Genomic DNA, 20,590 nt, shown 5'->3' on the forward strand with positions numbered 1-20,590 from the left:
ATCTATCTATTACAGTATATAATTCAAATGTAAAATAGTTAACAAAATGGCGGGAATGAAGTGGCGTTTATTTCTATTGGAAAAAGTTAATTAGTTTGTTAATTAAAAGTTTTATTAACGCATTAAGATGAAGAACTGAGTGGGAGGACAGGATGAATAATTTGATCAAAACGGAAACACAACCAAAAACAGCTGCTCTGTCAAGGTAACCTTGGTAACACCGGAAGTGACGCCATACTGGCTTCAAAATGAAGGCTTCAAAGCTTTTACTCTTCCAAAAACTCATAATTTTCAATCTAATTTTAAATGCAAAATCCAGAAAAATATTCAAATTCGAAAGACTGAAACTAGAGAAGAGTTTGGTCATGGAAGAAGTAAATAGAATTGCTGTTTATAAGTTATTTGATCCGCGATAAGTACTCTCGCAAGATCAATATTAGTTTTATGCATTAAGCAAAAGCACCAAGACTAGAATAAATACATATTTTGTATTTCATAGAATGGATGACTAAAAAAAACGGGATTTGGTGTCAACTCTTTATGTCCTATTTTCGGGATTTTAGATTTGTAGTTAATTAGAATAGTCTGTCAGTTTTTTTTTTCTCTTTTTCAAATTTGTCCAATTAGAAATAAAGATAAAAACCATCCAGAAATCACGTCATACACACAGCACAAACAACACAGTACATACAGCAAAAAGAAATAGACACATATAATGTCATGTATATGTTCAGTGACATTAATGGTGATTTAACATATAATGTGAGTGTTTCAGATAAAAAATATCACCTAAATGTGTGTGTTTCAGATGATTTTCAGCTTGAATATATTAAGCGAAATCTATTTTTCTATACGCTTTTATTTTGTCGTCAGCTTAACCGGAAGTAATGGCCGTGCTGGACCGCCGTTGTCTTGACGGATGTTGCGTCACGGCTGCTTTAAAGCAGCCCGAGTCGAGACCAAGCTCCAAATCCCGGATCAGATGGACCGTGTCCGAGCCTGAAAACTCGGACTAAAACCCGCTCTGACACCTGGATTAAAGACCCGGAGTCGACTGGGACAGACCCCGGACGGAAACTAGATTATACCTCGAGTGTCGGAGCTTTTACACCGGAGTGAAGGCGCTTCAGTGCCCGGGTAGGTCCCGTTTTTCTTCGCTGCTTTTACACCCTTTTACTTTAGGTTTTCCCCTCTCGACCCGTTTACGTTAGTTTGGTTTAGCTAGCTGTCAGGCGAATGTGTTCTTCGGCTGTTTTGGTGTTAAATTCCCGGGCTGTGGGCCTGCTGAAGCCCGGCTCTAGTTTGTTTTCATCAGGAGGGAGCGGCTCCTCTCCTCCTCTTCCTCCTCCTCCTGCTGCTTCTGCTTCTGGCAGCCAAACCCGTGTATCTCAACAAAAGGCCCATCCTCGCAAGGTCTCTACATTATTATGTTTCCCACCACTTCCACTTTTTATTTTATTTCTCTTTCTAATAATCCATCTATCTATGGCATTGCAACCAAGATGCACAGTATGCCAAATAAATCTGTTGGCCTTATGAAAGTGATATTTATATAGTAGAAATGAATCAATACATCAGACCTTCACACAGCAAAGCAAAGAAAATCATAATGCACAGAATGAAAGTAAAATACTTACAACATGTATATGGGTAGAAATATGGAGGAGAGACCGCAAGCTTTGAATATTATAGTTGCTGAATGTGAGTATCATTCAGGGAGTTTTTATAGTTTCTTGTAGTATTTTTCACCGGGGATGTGCCCGTGTATCTGTATTTGTAAAACTCCTAGGCGCACACAGAATCTGTGAAAAGAAAATACTGTGATTGGCCCAAGTCCCCCGGCATGTGCTTGTTTTCTAACGCCTGACAAAGAGCCAAAAGAAAGTGTAAAAGTCTAGTTTTATACCAGCTCACTTGCAGGACAATATGCTGAGTGATTACTGCTTAAAATCAGCTTTAAAACCATTTCAAACGGGGAGTGTTCACAGATTCCTGGACAAGATAAATGTTGACAAATTTGGCATCCTGAACAAGATTTTCATCAGGTAGTACGCTCTCTATAGAGTGCGATATTTCCTGTTGCTGGGTCTGAATCTAAGCTCAGAGAAACCTGTCGCACAGACTGTCAACCTTTCACAGAAATATGTTTTATTTCCTGCTGATAGATTAAAAACTGAGGTCTTGATTTTCTCTGGGCGTGCGTCTGTTTGTGTTTAAGGTTTGTGGACGGACTCTGTGGCCCCTTAACGGTGATGTATTCCTGATAACTTTCACACTTTGCCCTGAACTCGCACGTTGCCTCCACTGCGAGGGCGCTGCGATTAAATCAACTTCCCTGACCTCCGAACTGTTTCCTCCTCTGACATCGAAACCACTTTGTGTGATTTGAAAATATTCAGAGAGGGTTTAACTCTTTTAAATATTTCAGTAGAATCTCAAAGGATCTTAGGTTTAACGTAAACACGGAGAGCTACAGTGCACGGCTCTTTAAGTGGGACTTTTGAGCTCTTTTTTGTTGTTGGTTCGTCCAACCAACCAGCAGTCAGCAGGTCAAAGGTCAAACAGTAACGTGACATCACTGAGCTCAATATTCAGACCTTTAAACTCAAAATATCTCTCCTTATCACTGGAAATTTCAAAGTAGCACGCTCCAGGTTACTGGTAAAGGAAAGGAGTACAGTTTTTTTTTTAATTTATTTATTTATTTTTTACAGCGGTTGTTGTAAAGCAGGTTGCAGGTCGTGTGCTTGTGACTTGAAACGGTTCTGGTAATGTAGCATCTGTGCGCAGGTGGTGTATCAAATTTCAGAAACCTCTATCCTCGATTACAGGAAAATGTCTGGTCATCCAGAGCCAGGGATTCCTCGATTTTCCTCGTCATGGATTTTCTTTTCCTTTCTGAAAGAGCGGTTGAATAAGAGGCTGCTGGTTGGTGGCCTGCTGTGTGCTCGTAGGTTTAATTTTAGCAGCTTAGCCTTGGTTAGCGTCGTCACACTGCGTCTGGTTTAAGTTTGTACATTTTCGGGGGTTGATCCTCGGCGGCTTATTGCAACAAATTGCAAGCTTTGGTTCATCTGTGGGAAAACTTGCACACCAAAGACATGCCAATGTGTGAGTTTGTGCGCATGGTGTGTTTAAAGGATAAAATCAGATTTTTCTAGCTGGTCATGCTGAGAAATCGTCTGATTCTGGCCACGAGCCGAGTGACGGCTGCCCCCCCACCTCTGTATCTTTGAGTTTAGGGCTGCTGGACGTCAAGAGTGTGGAGCCATAACACAACAAAGATAAATTACCTGATAAAACTCCTCTTGATGATAGAATATAAGTTTATGAAGAGAGATTTGTGGCGTATTGCCACTTCATGTCCTTATGGAAGCTGTGTGTGTGTGTATATATATATATGACATAAAACTAATTATTTAATGCCCTAATCTACTGTAAATTACTGTCAGTTAATGATTTATGATGAAAGTTGGATTTTTATTTCGTATAAAGATTCTGAAAAATAAATGCTTTCTTACCAGTTATTGTTTCATGAAAGAAAACAGGATTTGGGAACCAGCCTTGAAAACTGCAACAGTTGCACGTCTAATCAACTCTGTTTGATGTTATTACGAGTTTAACGGGCTGTGACTGTAACCTCTTTATGGATGATTAAACCAAATGATCCAGACTGTCTGAGTCAGGCATGTAACAGCATATCGCAGCAAATGTTTACTGATGATCAGAAACGGCCTCGGAGTAACCTGGGCTCGGACACAAACACCAGCGCAGAAAAGCGGCGCACGTTTAAACACCGTCACCATGGCAGCGACCTCTACGGCTTGCACATCTGGAAGCCATCACACACACGTATTAACTCCCACACTCCCTGTGCAGTGCGATGACCTCATGCTCAGCCTCTCTTCTAAACATGTGAGGGCTCTGATGTCATCAGGAGTAAATCAAAGTAATTAACTTATTTTATTCAGCTTGGGGCGGCGTACGGCTGGATGTAAGGGGCAGGCGTTATTTGTAAAATTAAAATAAGAGGTGTGATTTATTTTTTTGGATGTTATACTGATGATCAGGGCCAGATGATCTAAAAGCTTTGACTGGGTGGGTTTTCCTTTTAATATCCTTTGGGTGTTTGTAGATGTTTCACTGATTTCGTGGTACTCTCGCTGTAAAAGGTCAAGTTAAAAGATCATTATTTTCTGGGGAGCTTTAACCAGCTGCTGCAGGGCCGTGCACACCTCATCCCAGCTTGTGATGTTGCCAGTTAGGATCTCTGTCGGGCTTTCCTAACGTTTCCTAACAAGTTGCCGTCCTCTGAGACGTGATACGACCATGACTCTTCCTCTGTGGTATTGATATCCAGGAACTTAAAACTTTTCTCTGATTAAGTATGCAAGCCGTGGACATTATGCAGTCATTGAATTTCCCCAAAGCAACGCAGTAGCGGTGCACATCGAACAGTAACTCGGCTGTTTATCATTTCTCTTTAATTTAAGTAAGTGTATTGTTTCGCTCTTCGAGACATAATGTGTGTAGATGCGTTTTTGACAGGTTACCATGGTTTTGCGCTACCTCCAGTGTGTTCTAGAGGTAAGATGGATAATTAACAGTAGGTTAATTTTTGTATTTTAAATAATTATTTTTCAAGAGGATGATTTGTCACTAATTAAAAAAAAGCATCTTTTCTTTGGACTTATTATGAGCAACGCTGAGTTTAATTTTTTCCTACTCCTTGTAGGTTGTCAAAAAATTTTCACGGCAGATGTGTTTCATTTGAGATGTTGTTTTTTTGTTTTTTTTTTTGTTGCGTTTCGGCTCTGAATGTTGCAACAATGACAACAGAAGCACCGTTACTGGTCATGCTTTGGCGGCATTCGTTGCGATACAGATTCACATTGGTTATTTTATCGTACCTAAGGCGGACGCTTAGGTGCGCCCAAGGGCTGTGATACCGCAGTTCACGACTTTGGTTTCCAGCCCTGCATCAGCATCGCGTCATTTTGCTTTATGAATTCTTGACATTTTTGTGGGCTTTTGATGGTGTCTTTGTGGCCACTTTAGCATTACAACTGATTCATGTGTATGGCTGTGCATGTGCAGGGTTCACTCGGAGATTTGTTTTTAAGACAGTGGTGTTATATCCCACACCGGAAGGGGGAGCCAAAGAGCAAAGTATTTGCATAATTTTCTGGTGTTACTTTAGCGTTAGGCACACAGTGCGACAAATTAAAAAAGTTAGTCACACTGCAGAAAAAAAATCCTAATTTTTCTTGTAAAAACAAACAAAACGTTGTCAGAGACGTGAAACATTTATCACGAAGCACTGTCATGGAAACTGAAACATTTCATGTAAAGCATTGTGATCTGAGAACAAAGAGATACCGGAGGAAGCGAGTTGAGTCTGTGATTAAAAATTAAAATAGAAACCAGACGCCTCCTCAGACGGCAGGCAAACAGACGATGGTGGTGAGGATGGTGATGCACGCCGCCTGCGTCACACCGATCATGCGCCAACACAAACGCAAGCAGTGACTCCCTGTCACTCCTCCTCGCTGTGTCGGGTATTGCTGAACAAAAGAAACGTTTTCGGACCTAAAGAAAGACTCCAGATCAGACCAGATCAGCTGGTCAGGAATCATTAACGCTTACATCCACACATTTTCATGATCTTATCTGTGTCATTTTCATTTAAAGTCATCCTCCCCGCTCTGTCATCACAGGCGAGCAGGAAGTCGATTATATCTGGGTTTCCAATCATAAACCATCCTCACTGCACTTCCTTCCAATAAACCTCTGCTGACACTCGCCGTTGATGCCAGCGTCCACAGGAAGTCCACCTGTCCAATTTACATGTTTAAAATGAAACATTTTAAACATGTAATTTTATCGTGCGATTCTGTAGCTGTTGCCATCATTTAATGCCTTTTTCAGAGGTGATTATGTTAAGTCTCAAAATCGTAATATTTTTCAGAAATGCCAACCAAGAAAAACCCCAAATGTTTGAGATGAGTTGGAAGACTGTAAAATGACTCATAATAACTTTATGACAGGTGGTAAATGTGCAAATTTTGAAAAAAAGGTGACACATGTTGAGTACAGAGTTATTATCTTCCTAACCCTTGTGAAGTTTTTTTTTATTTATTTATTTATTTTTTATGTTCATCAGGTTCTGTTTTGGTTCTAATTTGGAGTTTTTGTCTCTTTTTACAGCCCTTCCCCTCCAAAATGGCCGACGCCGAGGTCTCCTTGTCCCCGGCTCTGCAGCCACTCCACCTTAGCCCCTCTCACTCCTCCCAGCCTCCTCTGCCAGCCTCTTCCTCCTCCCCCACCACTTTCTCCTGCCCCTCCTCCCCCTCCAGTGCCTCATCCTCCTCTTCCTCTTCCTCTTCCTCGTGCTCTGAGAGCTCCTCAGATTGCCCCAATCACCACCACCACCACCACAGTCATCATCACCACCGTCCCCGGCCTCAGCTGCAGCTTCCCCCGCCCTCCCACAGCGAGCAGCCGTCCTCCCCCAGCGCCAGCCCTCGCAGCTCCAGCCCCAGCGGGAGCATCGGCAGCACCGGCAGCCTCGGCAGCAGCAGCGCCAGCGAGGGCATCGGCAGCAGCGGCATGTCGAGCAGCGGCGACCCACGGGAGCCGAGTCCACTCCTGGACGTCATCTCAGAGGACGCCATGGAGATGGACCTGGTAGTCGACCAAGGTAGAGGAATGATTCAGATGTTCGGTCAGATGAGATGAGCTCTGATGTAAGAATCCACTGAAGTCAGAAATGAAAGTGCGCGGTTGGATTTCTCAGTTAAATTAAGTGAAGTAATTATTCTCCTACGGTCAGATTGTTCCACGCCTGAAAATCTTCAACACCCTGCTAATGTTTCCTTTGGGTCTGTGAGGATGTGAGGAACGGAGCTCCACTGGAACCTTTTTCAGGAACCAGGGTTAAAACAGAGCTCCAGGGTAGAAAAATGGGCCCTGGTGGGGAGGTAGTACTTTTGGGACCATCCTGAACCTTTGGGGTGGGGCTTGCAGAGCTGCACTTTTCTGATTGGTCACATAGTCCAAGGTTTTATAGCCACAAAAGTTAGACCTCAGGAGTTGATGTTGGAGTTGTGAACACTGAAATTCAGACTCTTTTTTTTTTTTTTTTTTGGGAGCTCCTGAATGAATGAGGAGACAGAGGTCAGATTTTGACAAGAACGCAGTTAAATGAAACATTAATCTCAGATTGTTTCACAGCGGTTAAGCTTTTAGACAGAGATCTGCAACTTGGATGAATTTTGTGTCGATAAAGCTGAAGCAGACTTCCTGGTTCTACTGTGTGCTCAGCCTGGCAGTGATGAGCACAGACGGGTTGGAGCCACTCTCTGGTCTACCCTGAACCTTAGACTTCAGTGGAAGTAAAACCAGATCCAGGGCTGAAATAATCTTTTAGTTCCTTGAAAAAAAGGCACCGGACTGCTAAAGTTCTGGGTGCTGTTTGCCGTAATGCAGTTTTTATTTCCTGGGGAAAGTTCCAGTGATGGTCTTTGGAAATGGGCCACAAGATTCGGCTGCATATGAAGGATAGATGTTCGGTCAAGCACTGGAAATCCTTCTATCTAATGGGTAAGAGGGGCAACTCTGAGTGTAAAAACTCTAAAGGAGGAGTTTGAGGAAAAGTTACCATTTTTCTCTCTTGACTTTTCCTTTAGTTGACATCTTTTTACTGGATTTATGATCTTAATTAATACGTCATTATTATAATTATATTGATAAAACCACAGATTGTTGATTGTCCGACTTTGCTGTTGTAGACAAAAAAAAAAGGAAAAAACAAAAGAGCCAGTCATCATGAAAAGTGGATGAACAAACTTCAAATTTGTAGCTCCAAAGGTAGTAAAGTGGAGAGAAAAGCGACGTTTTCTTTTGTCTTGTTTTACACTGAAGATCCAAAACATTCTGACTGCTCACAGACGAAGTGAAAATCGCCGTTAATCTGTTGTTAAGATGCTTTTACTGGAGCTACATGATTACATTTGGCTCTTTGGTCATAGCATCTCTGAAACTTACTGAATTTGCTGCTGATCAGCAGTGGAGGATGGACTTTAGGTAGGAGAACTAAAACAGGAAACGGATCTCATGGTACCAGGGATTGTAACTTCCCAGGACCGCTGCGATCAGCCTGATGTCAGACACCGCAGGGACCTTCAGAAGTCCGAGGTGCTGTCGGGTGTTTTGGACTCTTGTCTCTGAAATGTTGTTGTTGGCTTCTGTCTGACCTTTTTTTTTTTTTTTTTTTTTTTCCTTTTCTTCTCTGCTCGCAGTGATCGATCCAGAGGTGGCGCTGAAGGCTTGCCAGGAAGTGCTTCTCAAAGTGAAGCTGCTCGACAACAAACAGCAACAAGATGACCACCAACATCATCATCAACAAAACAACTCTGATGTCACAGAGCGCTGCAGCTCGCAGTGGCACATGAGCCCAGACACCAGCTCCATCAAAGAGGAGGACGAGAACGAGGAGGAAGGACAAAAAGCTGTCGTTGCGTCCCAGCAAAACCCCCCTCTGCCAGCCCCGCCTGGGTCTTCCTCACCATCATCATCATCTAAACAGTCATGGCTCTTGCGCCTGTTTGAATCCAAGCTGTTTGACGTTTCCATGGCAATCTCTTACCTGTACAAGTCGAAGGAGCCGGGGGTGCAGGCGTACATCGGGAACCGCCTCTTCAGCTTCCCTGACAGCGAGGTGGAATTCTACCTGCCACAGCTCCTGAGCATGTACGTGCACATGGACACCGAGGTGGGAGACGCCATCAGACCCTACCTGGTGAGTCCTTCACACCTGGTTGGCTTTATTTACCCATCGCAGCACCACATTGAGCTTGGGTTTTGTTTGTAAATGTATTGGAAGCTAAGGCTGACATTGTGGGAATTGATTTCTCCCTCAGATGCATCGCTGCAAAGGCAGCATAACCTTCTCCTTGCTGTCGGCCTGGCTGTTGGGCGCCTACTCCTCCGACATGCACATCTCCACCCAGCGTCACTCCAGAGGCACCAAATTCCGAAAGCTCATCCTATCCGATGAGCTGAAACCTTCTGCTCCACCGTGTGACCTGCCTCGATCTGTTTCAGCGTCTGTGTCCGACAGTCCGCTGTCCTCGCCGTCCAACCGCCGCTGCCACCGCAGGCACAACAGCAGCAACACGGAGGCCTTCGTCGCCCCCTCCTCTGTTGTCGGCCCTGCCCCAAACGGCCCCGATCAGGGGGAGGTGTTCGTGTCCCCGTCCAGGAGGACCCACCAGAGATCAAAGTCGGACGCCACCACAGCCAGCAGCGGGCTTGGTGCCAGCCTCCGTCGGACTGGCAGTAACCCGAAGGTGGAGGCGGTCCATGAGGAGGTGAGGGGCAGATTTATCAGGATGGGAGAACTTGGATGGCGTTGCCTGAAGGGGATTAGAGGCTGAGGAGTGCGATGTTGATTCACGAGGGTGGATAAACCCGTAACCCATTTAAACCCCACGGCCTCCAAGTTCCCCCTAATTCCTGCAAGCCTGGAATTTTTGATTAAACACAACTTTACATGTGAATGTAATCCACATGGAGATGACGTGCACTAAAATGTGATACGAGCCCTCGCTTCACCACTGGGTCTGATACTTAGCTAAAAAGTCTTCCAAGTCTAAAGTCTAGTTCCAAATTCACATCTCTAACTCCTCACTAGATGAGTGTAAAATAAATTATTTTCTTCGTGATGAAGATTATAAATCAAAGTTCTGTATTATCTGGTTAAAAATGCCCTCACATGAAATCTGTCCTTTATTTTAGATGGCAGCTGCGATTCAGAAACGTGTGAATCAGCATAAAATTTTGCCAGGAAAACATTTATACCCTCAAAGTTTTTCATTGTAGCCTTGTTCACGTTCCCTCCGATTGCATCTCATGATGCTTTTTTTTTTTTTTTTTTTTTTTGCCATTCTAAGCTTCTTTTCCTTTGTCGGTTATGTAATTTTTGTGCAGTAGAAGAAGTTGAAGAAAACCTGTTTGTTTAGTGAGAGAAACCAGAGTCGGCTTCATTCATCACCTGTTTAATCCTCTTTTTCTGTTTGTCCAATGGCTGTCCTTAAATGATCTGTGAAGACACAGATTCCTAAAGAGTAATCTTCAGACTTCAGTTGCTGATGTTGTGTCAGCAGGTGATCTACAAACAGGAAGTAACTCCTGGAAGTATCACCCAGAAATCCCCTCTAAACCAGGCGGAAAAGATGCCGCAGAATTGGCTCGAGAATCCTCCTGTTTTTACATTTTTCCTGAGTATCGGTACAACCTACTGATAATTTTTTGTGTGCTTATGATACACTGCGATCAGAAGCTGCTTATACAGAATTCAGCTACCTTTTTTAAACAAAGGTTGTCTGCGTTCTGCATCCTGTCGGTGCCGACAGCACCACCTGTGAGATTTGCTGCTGCCTCTCATCTCCACCAGTCAGATGAGAGGGCCGGAGCTGGTTTCCAGTACGAGTCTGTACTAAGACAGAGATGCATGGAGATCAGCGTGTGCTTTCTGGGTTGGGCTTGTCCTTCACATTCCTGGCTGGCGGCTCAGTCACATGCTCCGAGGCTCTCCATTGGCTGAGAGCCAGATGCATTGTGCGATGCGATTTTTTTTATTTTTAATTTTTTTCTCTTCCTGCTGCTCATGTTTGATGTTATTTCCCAGTTATTTGTGTGCTTTAGTAGTAGAGAGATACTCCACCTGAAAGACTGAAGCAGGGGAGACTTAAGAAGACGACTGACAATAAACTTTCTGTTGCTGAACGTCTGACGTCCCGATAAAGAAAACTAAGAAAAGAAAAGCTTTGATTCTGATCCCGTTGTTTCCTCGGCAGAATAAGAAAAAGTTCAGGACCGATAAGGCTAAATGTACAACGGGGATGTAGAACTTTTCCTTAACACAGACGTGGTTTAGGTAAGCTGACAGACTTCTGTGCGGTCATGGGATAATATTTGCTTTAAGCACTATAGATTTGAGGTTTCAGAAACAAATATTCAGCATTCTGCTGCTCCACATTCATCTGGTAGCAGGAATTGTGGGTTAGTTTCTAGACTTTTTAAAGAAAAAGTGGGATTAGGTCTTTAAAGAGATGTGCTGCTTCCCAGTGGTATCAATGCAACAAGAAAATGAAAAGCAATTTAACGCAGAGATATTGAGAATCATTCAGTGATGCACAGTGCTGTGAAACGGTATCTGTCGGTTCGGTCTTTTGTTCCTTGTGTTCGAGTGTGCAGACTCGCAGACTTTAAGAGTTTGAACTTGGCAAGTCATCTCTGTGCAGGCTCCACAGTTAAGACGGCAGGAATGTTTGCAGCTAGATCAGCAGCTCGGCTCTTTATTACACATCACAGCTGTGGCTGTACTGAGACAGAAAAACCTGAACTCAAGGGCCCGGAAAAGACGACGGACTCAGAAAAAAAAAATAGATATTCAAAAAAAGTACATACAATCTTCATAAACTGCTCGCCTAGTGTTAATCCAATGAGTTTCCTTCTCACCTGGAAAAAATGTTAAAATTGTAGAAAGCAAACATCCCAGCTCTGAAATGAAACTGCACAGCTTGATTTAAGGATTCATATAAGTTCTTTATGACGATGTTCAAAGTTTTAATTGGGTAAGAGCCACTATAAACCTTTGAGTGGATAGCCCATATAGTTTCTTGATGAATGTGTTTGAGTGATGGATCGGGTGGATGACCTAAGTTTTTAGGCTTTCTGTATAAGTTTCTGAGACTTTTTGTGAGTTTGAACATTTGAAGGCCTCTGGTTTCCTCAGTTCAGTTTAATCTGCAGCAGACCCACAGTTCAGCTACAAACGGTGTAACAGAGACATACTTTGAAGGTACAGAATAACAAAAGGAAACATAACCCTACTGTCCACTTAGTGTCATTTGTTTGCAGTCAGGCTTCAGAAAGTCCCCTTCTTCTTCCCTGTTATCATCACGTGTCTTTCCCTCCTATCAGACAAAGGTATCCCGAACGTGGCATCAATTGACAGGAAGTGACAATCTTCAAAAGTCTCGTCTTAAACCTAAAATATTAAAATAACTTTAAAAAAAAAAAAACAGGACATCTGAGGATTTTTGCTTGAACACTAACAGGAGAGCACAGACCAGGCCCCGGTACATGCCGTAAGTGCCATAAGTGTATCACATTTAAAGCATTTGCTGCATGAGCTGAATCACAGTTCCTCTTTGTTTCTTTGCTTCCTCTGGTTAAATGATTAACCTTTCACGTAAAAGGCAGAAGTTTTAACAGGAACTGTCTGTCTTTGTGTCTCTGCGTTCTCACTTTGTACAAAGAAGGAGACGTTCTTTGAAAGAAACATGATATGATGCAGTGAAACGTAAACCCGTCACAGAGGATAGCCTCTCTGATACCTCGCCCTCTTTGTGGTAGGCCTGGGTTGTCATGGTGACGGAGGGGAGGAGGTGAGTGGGAGGGCAGGAAGCGGAGGGGTGGACAAAGATGGGATGAGTGTCAGCTTACAGCCAGAGGCTGCAGATACTTTAAACAACAGAGTGAGAGCACCAGACTCTATTTGAAATATTCCTGATTTACATCTAAGGGACGTGAAGGCAGCAGATACGCGTCTTATTCTAAAGATTGAACAGTAACAAGTTTCAGTTGCATGTTTTTATTTAGTTTCTTCTGTAGCATGGCAGTTTCCCATCTGAACGATCTTCAGATGCTCTGCATATCCTGCAGAATGTGAGTCATAAAAATATCTTTAACCTTCTTTCCTGTCTTTGATTTCCTTTGTGGAACGTTTCCATGTGTCTGCGAAGGAGCTCAACCTGGTCTGGTTCTGGGTATGTGTGAGTGGGTGGGGGGGGTTACGCATGCCTCTGGAGGAGGATTTTAACCCACGTGATGCTGAATCGGCAGCTTGGTTATCACATGACTCGAGCTGCTGTTTCAGAACTGGTCGTCTGGTTTCTGACGAATTGAACTAGTTTGTATCGAAGCCGCCGATTCCTGTAACTCACTTGGAATACAAAGACTTGTTTCATGCCGCTGGTTACAAAAACAAAGAACTTTTAAGAGTTTTGACCTGGTTCCTTCACGTCTCTCACTGCTGTCAGAAATGGAAGACGAGAAGAGGTTGAACTCTTATGACTGAATGTGCTGGAAAACATGAACACAAAAACTTTAATTACAGTCGACAGATTTGACAAAAAATTGAGTTGAATTATTTATTTATTTTTGGTATGTTCTCTTTGATTAATCACAAGAAAAGAAAAAAAAATCCAGTGTGGAAAGATGACTAAAAGGCCTCCCACCTTCCTATTGATGACGCTGCACGCCGACAAACACCCAAACCTGGTGGTTGCATCCACTCTGGTTGTTTTTGTGTCTTTCAAGCAAGAAATATTCCTCACAACTTGCTGGGTTTGTGCCCTGCTGGCTGACAGGAACGTATTTCAGTTCACTCATGTGGATCTGACCGTTAAAGTGTGAGTTTTCATTTCACCGTGGTGAACTGTGTTTGTTATTTTTCTTTTGTTGTTGCTCCCTGGCTGTTCAAACGCTCTTTTGAAAGGGTTTTTCTTCCTGCCTCTTTCTAGCCGGAGCGTCTTCGTCCTCAGAGGGAGTTCGTCAAGTCTCTGTTCGGCATCGGAAAGCGTTTGGCCACGCTGCCCACCAAAGAGCAGAAGACCCAGCGGCTGATCTCGGAGCTATCGCTGCTCAACCACAAGCTGCCAGCCAGGGTTTGGTTACCCACAGCTGAGCAGCAGCACCACGTCTGCAGGGTGCCCCACACCCAGGCTGTGGTCCTCAACTCCAAGGACAAGGTGACTCACACCGTTAACAGCTGCAATCATGACAAACCCTGTGCAAAAGGCTTGAGCAACCATCATTTCTTTATATGTTAAAACATGTGCAAACATAAATTGAAGTATTGTAATATTTGGGAAACCCTCTCAGACAAGCTTTCTGTTATTTCTTTAAGTAGTCTTCAGGAATAGTTCTCCAGGCTCCTTGAAGGACATCCCAAAGCTCTTCTTTGGATGTCGGCTGCCTTTTCTTCCGTTCTCTGTGAAGATGATCCCAAACTGTTTCAATAATATTGAGGTCCGGTCTCTGGGGAGGATTCATCCCTCCATCAGACCTGCTGCCACTGATTTTCAGTCCACTTCTTGTGTCATTTGGCACAGCTCAGCCTTTTCTCCCTGTTTCCTTTCCTTAAGAACGGCTTCTTGACAGCCACCCTTCCATGGAGCCCATTTCTAATGAGGCTAGGGCCAACAGCAGATGGATCAACAGGTCTTTGTTGGATTTCTTCCTCTTTCTTAAGGACATCACTTTCAGATACTGTTCTGATCTGCTGGAGATAGTTTATCTTTTTTAGGCCTTTCACTTCTTCTTTTATTCTCCACTTGTCCAGTTTCCTCAAATAAATGAAGGACCCCATGCTATGAGAGGTTTTCAGCTAATAGCTCTTTGCAGATCCCCTTGTTGGTGGGGAAAAATAAAAATTTTTGCTTTTCTTTGGAAGTGTGACAAGATAAATAGCAACAAATGATCAGTCTTCTTTGACTGGCTGCTAGTAACAAAGTGCTCTGTGCTTTGTTGCCTGTTATGTGTAGACACAACACTGGTTCTTAAGTACCTTTTTTTTTTTTCTTTTTATGCTTGACTGGTTCATGCGTCAGTCTTAAGTGGTTTTACAAACAAATGACACATTCCTCTGAATATGGTCCGGCAGAACGACTGGAGTGAAAACGAGTGAAAAAGCAACTAATGTCCAATGAAAAACTTGGCTTGGAGAACCATTGCTTAAGACCGCTTTAAATGATTACAAGAAATTGGCAGCTTAGGAAGTAAAATCTAAATAAATGAGATGTGGTTTAACACAGTAATACACAATAAATGGAGGACATCCATTAACATGGTCAGACTGCGACTCCTCCTTCAGGCTCCCTACATCATCTACGTCGAGGTCCTGGAGTGCGACAGCTTCGAGACGTCTCCTGTTCCTGTCCGGATCCCAGAGACCAGGATCCGCTCCGCTCGCTCTGCAGATAATCTGGACTGCGGCACCGCGGCGAACAGTAATGCTAATAGCGGCGTTATGACGTCAGAGCACAGAGCGGGGAGTTTCTCCACTGTCCCAAACTACGACAATGACGACGAGGCCTGGGCCACGGACGATATTGGACAGCTTCAAGTGGAGGTACTTGCTGTTCTGTCCGAGGTGTAGCGGTGGGGGTCCAGGTAAACCCTCAGTATTAACACGTTTGTGTGTGTCTGCTGCAGGCGGAGGCTCAGACCAGCAGCAGTGACAACATCAGTCAGTTTTCAGTGGACAGCATCACCAGCCTGGAGAGCAAAGAGCCGGTGTTCATCGCTGCAGGAGACATCAGGTAGACGCACGCCGCAGGGGAACGACTAGATAGGAATACGAAGGACCAAAAGTCATACAACGGCTTCCATTTTCGTGCTCACATTTCTAACAGTTAGGCTGTGATGTGCTGTCGCCGTTCATTGGCTGCCACGAAGATGCACTTTTCTTAATCCATCAGTCGTCCAGCTCTGAGCTTTCTCTCTGTTTCTGGTGGCTTGTCAGACGCCGTCTATCAGAAAACCTCGCTCACCCACCGACATCGTTCAGGAGGGACCCCGAGGACCCGTCAGCCGTCGCCCTCAAAGAACCCTGGGAGGAGAAAGTCAGGTGTGTCTGCGGCGGCGAGCAGAAGAAGGCTTCTCGCCTGCTTCCGTGTGTCTCTGTGGTAACTCTGCGTTTGTATTCAGGCGGATCAGAGAAGCCTCTCCGTACGGTCACCTGCTCAACTGGAGGCTGCTGTCGGTCATCGTGAAGTGTGGAGACGACCTGAGACAGGAGCTGCTGGCCTATCAGGTCCTCAAACAGCTGCAGGTACAGACGCACCTTGAAATCAAGCTCATCGTCCACTGAACGGGCTGCAATCTCGATAGTTTTATCCCTTAAAACAGAGTATTTACTCATTTGTAACCCCACACCCAGCAGACAGCCATGAGTTCATTTACAGGCATGTTGTTTAACGTCAGTGTGAGTAGTGTCAGTTTTTATCTTTAAAAAAAAACAAAATCTCCTGTTTCAAAACATTACTGAAAACTTTATTAACATACAACCTTTACAGAATTGTCATAAATGACTCCAACTGAAGACACTTGGAGTTCCAACAATGGAATGACCTCGGTGATAATGACACAAAAACTTAGCAGAGGCTAATAGTAGTAATAACGCTGCTCATAGTTGTAATATCACCGTTTTATTTAGGCTGTTGAACATAATGGAACTAAAGGAGAGAATAATTTAATTGTCAAGAAAAAACCCAAAACATAAAGAACATTACTCCAATCATCAGATTTCAGAAAATGCAGTTTCCATCCTTTTTAATGACCTCTGTTCTGATTGGTCTCATCAGTCCATCTGGCAACAGGAGCGAGTTCCTCTGTGGATCAAACCTTATAAGATCCTGGTGATGTCATCAGACAGCGGCATGATCGAGCCCGTCCTCAACGCTGTCTCTCTGCATCAGGTACACAGGGGATCCTGGAAAACTTTAATACAGTCACATTAAAACATACTCACACATTTCATGTTTTTTTTCCATGAAATAGTCTTTATGTGCCACGAGGACGTAAACGGACTGAATGTTTGGGTTTGTGTTCCGTCCTTCAGGTGAGAAAACAAAGTCAGCTGTCGCTGCTGGACTACTTCCTGCAGGAACACGGCAGCTTCACCACGGAAGCTTTCCTCACGGCACAGAGGAACTTTGTCCAGAGCTGCGCTGGATACAGCCTCATCTGTTACCTGCTGCAGGTCAAAGACAGGTGAGACGCAGAACGACCACAAAGAGGCATGAAGCGAGAGCAAAATAGACAAACAAATGAGGCGATGTGGAGTTTGCTGAAAAGCTTTTCAAGCGTCGGCCTTTGTGAGCCTTTCTGTGCCTCCTGCTCTTTGTAAGGCAGTAAAGGCTTTTGCCAACAGTGTAAATACAAAGTTTTCAACACACAAAGGAATCTGGCTGTGCCCCTCTTGCACGGTTGATAAACTCTGCAGGTAGCTGCCTGTGATGTTTTCAGCTTAAACGCAGTCAGATGTGAGGCAACATGCCTTTCAACCCTGAAGCAACGCCACGTTGCGCCACTTTTAAGACCCACCGTTACTTCTTTTGAAAGATTCTGACAAATCTAAGGGCAAATATTGAATCCTTTTCAATATTTTGTGGAGATGTGAGAAATAAATCTGACCAGGACAAGCTTTTTAAGTTTTAAGAACGTTCTGGAGTGTTTTTAACCTGTTGAAGCGACATTTGGCACAGTTTATTGTTGTTTTGTATTTGTTTGAACCTGATAAAGTGTATAAGTTAAGCAATCCTGCGTTTCTCTGAGCTGAAACTGTCTTTGTGTGATCTCTGCAGACACAACGGAAACATCCTGCTGGACTCTGAAGGCCACATCATCCACATAGACTTCGGCTTCATCCTCTCCAGCTCGCCTCGTAACCTCGGCTTCGAGACATCAGCCTTCAAACTGACGTCAGAGTTCGTCGACGTGAGTAAAGACTTTGCTTTTCTATATCGGGGGTTGATGTATGCTGAGAAAACTGAGTTGAAGTTGGATGTGTAACGGCACAGATGCTGATATTGAGAAATATCTGCCAGATGTTTGCTGAGGAGGTGTAGAATAAACAGGGAGCTGCTCGTGGAGAATTTAGGAACTTTTAATGATAGCAAGTTGACAAAAACATGCACATTTGAGCTTAAAATGTGACCGAGCAGCAGAAACTCCCTGTATCTGACATTTCATTTAATTTCATGTGTTTCAGGTGATGGGCGGCCTGGACGGAGACATGTTTATCTACTATAAGATGCTGATGCTGCAGGGCCTGATTGCAGCCAGAAAGCACATGGAGAAAGTGTTGCAGATAGTTGAGATCATGCAGCAAGGTAGCCACTGACACATGTTCCACAGCTGTTGTATCAAAGTTTATGAAACAACCGATTTATGCAGCATAAATCTAGCATAATGCTAGACTTGAAGCATAAATCTAAACATAAATGACTTTATTGTCGACAGGTTTGTGTAGAACTCTGAATGCATATGACAAAAGAAACGATGAATTGGATGTTAGGGCAATTAATTTGACTGTAGGGAGTTTAATCAAATATGTTTCTGCAATATTTTACAAACCTGATATTATGATAGAAGTGAGTAAACATTACAGATACAAACTCCTCCTCATCTTGTTAACCTGTCTTTTTGTGTACCTGTAGGCTCTCACCTGCCTTGTTTCCACGGCTCCAGCACCATCCGTGGCCTGAAGGAGCGTTTCCACATGTCTCTGACGGAGGAGCAGCTGCAGCTGCTGGTGGAGCAGCTGGTGGACGGATCCATGCGCTCCATCACAACAAAACTCTATGACTCCTTCCAGTACGTCACCAATGGCATCATGTGACCGCAGATGCCGGGAAAAGCCGAGGACGTCTTCAGACTGCGGCGCTGGAACTCAGATCGACTCCGCAGATGAAAGTGGCGGCTTTACGTTTGTTTTCCTCCTTCTGATGAACCAGGAGGTGAATGTTGGCACCGACGGGATTAACTGGATCCGAAGTTTGTGATTCTTCTGGAATCTGATTAATGGATTAGAGCAGCTTTTTGTTGGGATCCTGGAAAGTATGGAATCTGTAACTTTTCCAGGTCAGAAAAACACTAAAGGGGGCTAACTGAGTTATCAGACGTTTGCTGTGCTGCTGCTTTTGATGGCTTGAAATGAGACCGGACTGACTTATGCTGGACTCGCCTCTGAACCGGCTCACAAGCTGCTGGTTTTAGGGGATCCTTCGGTTTCCAGATCAGTTTAGATTGTTAAACTGCTGCTGAAAGGATTCAATGGAAAGAGAAATCATTTCATTCCGTCACAGAGGAATTCATTTAGTCATTTATTGAGTTAAACTCCCACGATTTGCACAGTGCAATGTTACAAAACTGAGCCATCACCTCTTCCGGTCACATGATCGATAAATCGATCAACTGGCAGCAGAGCTTCTTCCTTCTGTTTTATTGGCAGTTTTGGATTTATTGTGTTGTATGCAGTCTCCACCAATAACATCAGCTCATTATTTTATTGAATAATTGGGATGAAATTGACTTCATGGCTTCAAATTAGAGTAAAAAAATAAAGAAAAAACAGAGAAAAAAAAAGTAAATCTACCTGAAAAGTTTCAGTTATGATCATTACATGATACAAGTTTCATCATCACATGACTCTGAGATGAAGCTTAATCTCAGTTTATGACCTCAAATGATAAAAATCAAGGTCATGTATAAGTCTACAATATTTAATATGAATTAGTTGAGTTCTTTAGAACATGACGACTGACTGCAAAGTAGTTGTGAAACTGATTAATTGTAACCCCTGTTATTTTATAATCATTCTAAGATTAAATCCTCAGAAGATCGTGTGGGTCGTCGTAGCTCTTCAGACCAACATGAGGGGGCGCCCTGTCCCTGCAAAGTGCAGCCCGACAGGGCAGCAAACGCTACGCCTCGCATCAACCGAAGGAATTAATCTGCATTTGTGGTTGTTCTTAAAGAACAGAAACACTAAATGGTAAAAGCACAACCTAAAACTTGGGTGTTTTCTCTGGATCTGGTCTCTTGAAAAGCAGAGAAAGCGATTTCTGGAGAAAAGAAAGACTTAAATATTTTTTTTTTTTTTTTTTTTTTTTCCTCAAGTTTCAAATGATGTTTTCGAGGAGTTTTGTCTATCGGCAGGATTCCTTGATGTGTTAAACTTCAGTTAATTTCACCAGATGCTTCCGACAACTGCAAATCTGAACCCATTAAAACTAATCCCATCAGCATAGTAACTTGGGTGGGGGGGAATTAAATGTTTTCTCATTTCATTTGTGCCACGATGAGGTAAAATTTTCACATTTCTAATACTTACAAGAGCGCTCAGAAGTCAGTGACAGTCCCTTTGTAGTCTAAACTGTACACAACATGCCGTTATGTTTAAATGCAGCAACATTTCTCATATCGATTTTCTAATGCTTGCTCAAATTATTAATAAGTATTGACAAGTTGTTGTACAATTTCTGCTAACAAAAGCATGCTTACAAAATGACTGACCATGTACTGTGTTTAAATGATGGATGTAGCCTCTCACTTAAAAACATTAACCCAGTGCGGAAGACTTCCACTTGTATAGAAGTTTGTGGGATTATGACCCTACATCTTTCTTGATCACTTATGTCTGTAAACCTTTCCTGAATGCATTTGTTGACATGTTGTGTGGGTTCAAACCTTATTTGATAGAGCATAAAATACACAATGGTGATTGAATCCAGTGGGACTGAGTAGTTCTCGCGAAGGCCTATCGCTTACTATCACGTCAGGTTTCAGAGGAGCAAGATTGCAACGGCCAAAATGCTAAATTTAAGGTTTCAAAGTCTGTTCTCAAACCAACGAGAGAGGCGGTGGCTGCATCCATAATTCCTCTACAGTCTACGACTGTGACCCTGGGATCTTTTGACAACTTTATTAACGGTGGTTGTTTTTGAGATCTTAT

General features: G+C 43.4%; 1 protein-coding gene across 1 annotated transcript; it reads left to right on the plus strand.

Moving 5' to 3' along the window:
- Nucleotides 1-891: 891 nt before the first annotated feature.
- Nucleotides 892-20,364, plus strand: LOC142367118 (phosphatidylinositol 4-kinase beta-like). Its single transcript, XM_075449054.1, has 14 exons — nucleotides 892-1,137; nucleotides 6,208-6,700; nucleotides 8,301-8,800; nucleotides 8,922-9,371; nucleotides 13,593-13,820; nucleotides 14,945-15,202; nucleotides 15,286-15,392; nucleotides 15,596-15,700; nucleotides 15,781-15,904; nucleotides 16,437-16,550; nucleotides 16,694-16,845; nucleotides 17,439-17,571; nucleotides 17,846-17,966; nucleotides 18,294-20,364. Exons 2-14 carry the CDS (start codon nucleotides 6,223-6,225, stop codon nucleotides 18,473-18,475), a joined length of 2,952 nt encoding a protein of 983 aa, XP_075305169.1. The 5' UTR covers nucleotides 892-1,137; nucleotides 6,208-6,222; the 3' UTR covers nucleotides 18,476-20,364.
- The last annotated feature ends 226 nt before the right edge of the window (nucleotides 20,365-20,590 follow it).

Source organism: Odontesthes bonariensis, chromosome 18 (assembly GCF_027942865.1).
Source record: "Odontesthes bonariensis isolate fOdoBon6 chromosome 18, fOdoBon6.hap1, whole genome shotgun sequence".
Taxonomy (NCBI): Eukaryota; Metazoa; Chordata; class Actinopteri; order Atheriniformes; family Atherinopsidae; genus Odontesthes; species Odontesthes bonariensis.

Bases quoted from the DNA above. Each gene is read 5' to 3' on its own strand.
- LOC142367118 (XM_075449054.1), top strand. From the start codon at position 6,223: ATGGCCGACGCCGAGGTCTCCTTGTCCCCGGCTCTGCAGCCACTCCAC. The intron at 16,846-17,438 runs GTGAGACGCAGA...TGATCTCTGCAG, and splicing joins CTGCTGCAGGTCAAAGACAG to ACACAACGGAAACATCCTGC. The intron at 17,967-18,293 runs GTAGCCACTGAC...GTGTACCTGTAG, and splicing joins AGTTGAGATCATGCAGCAAG to GCTCTCACCTGCCTTGTTTC.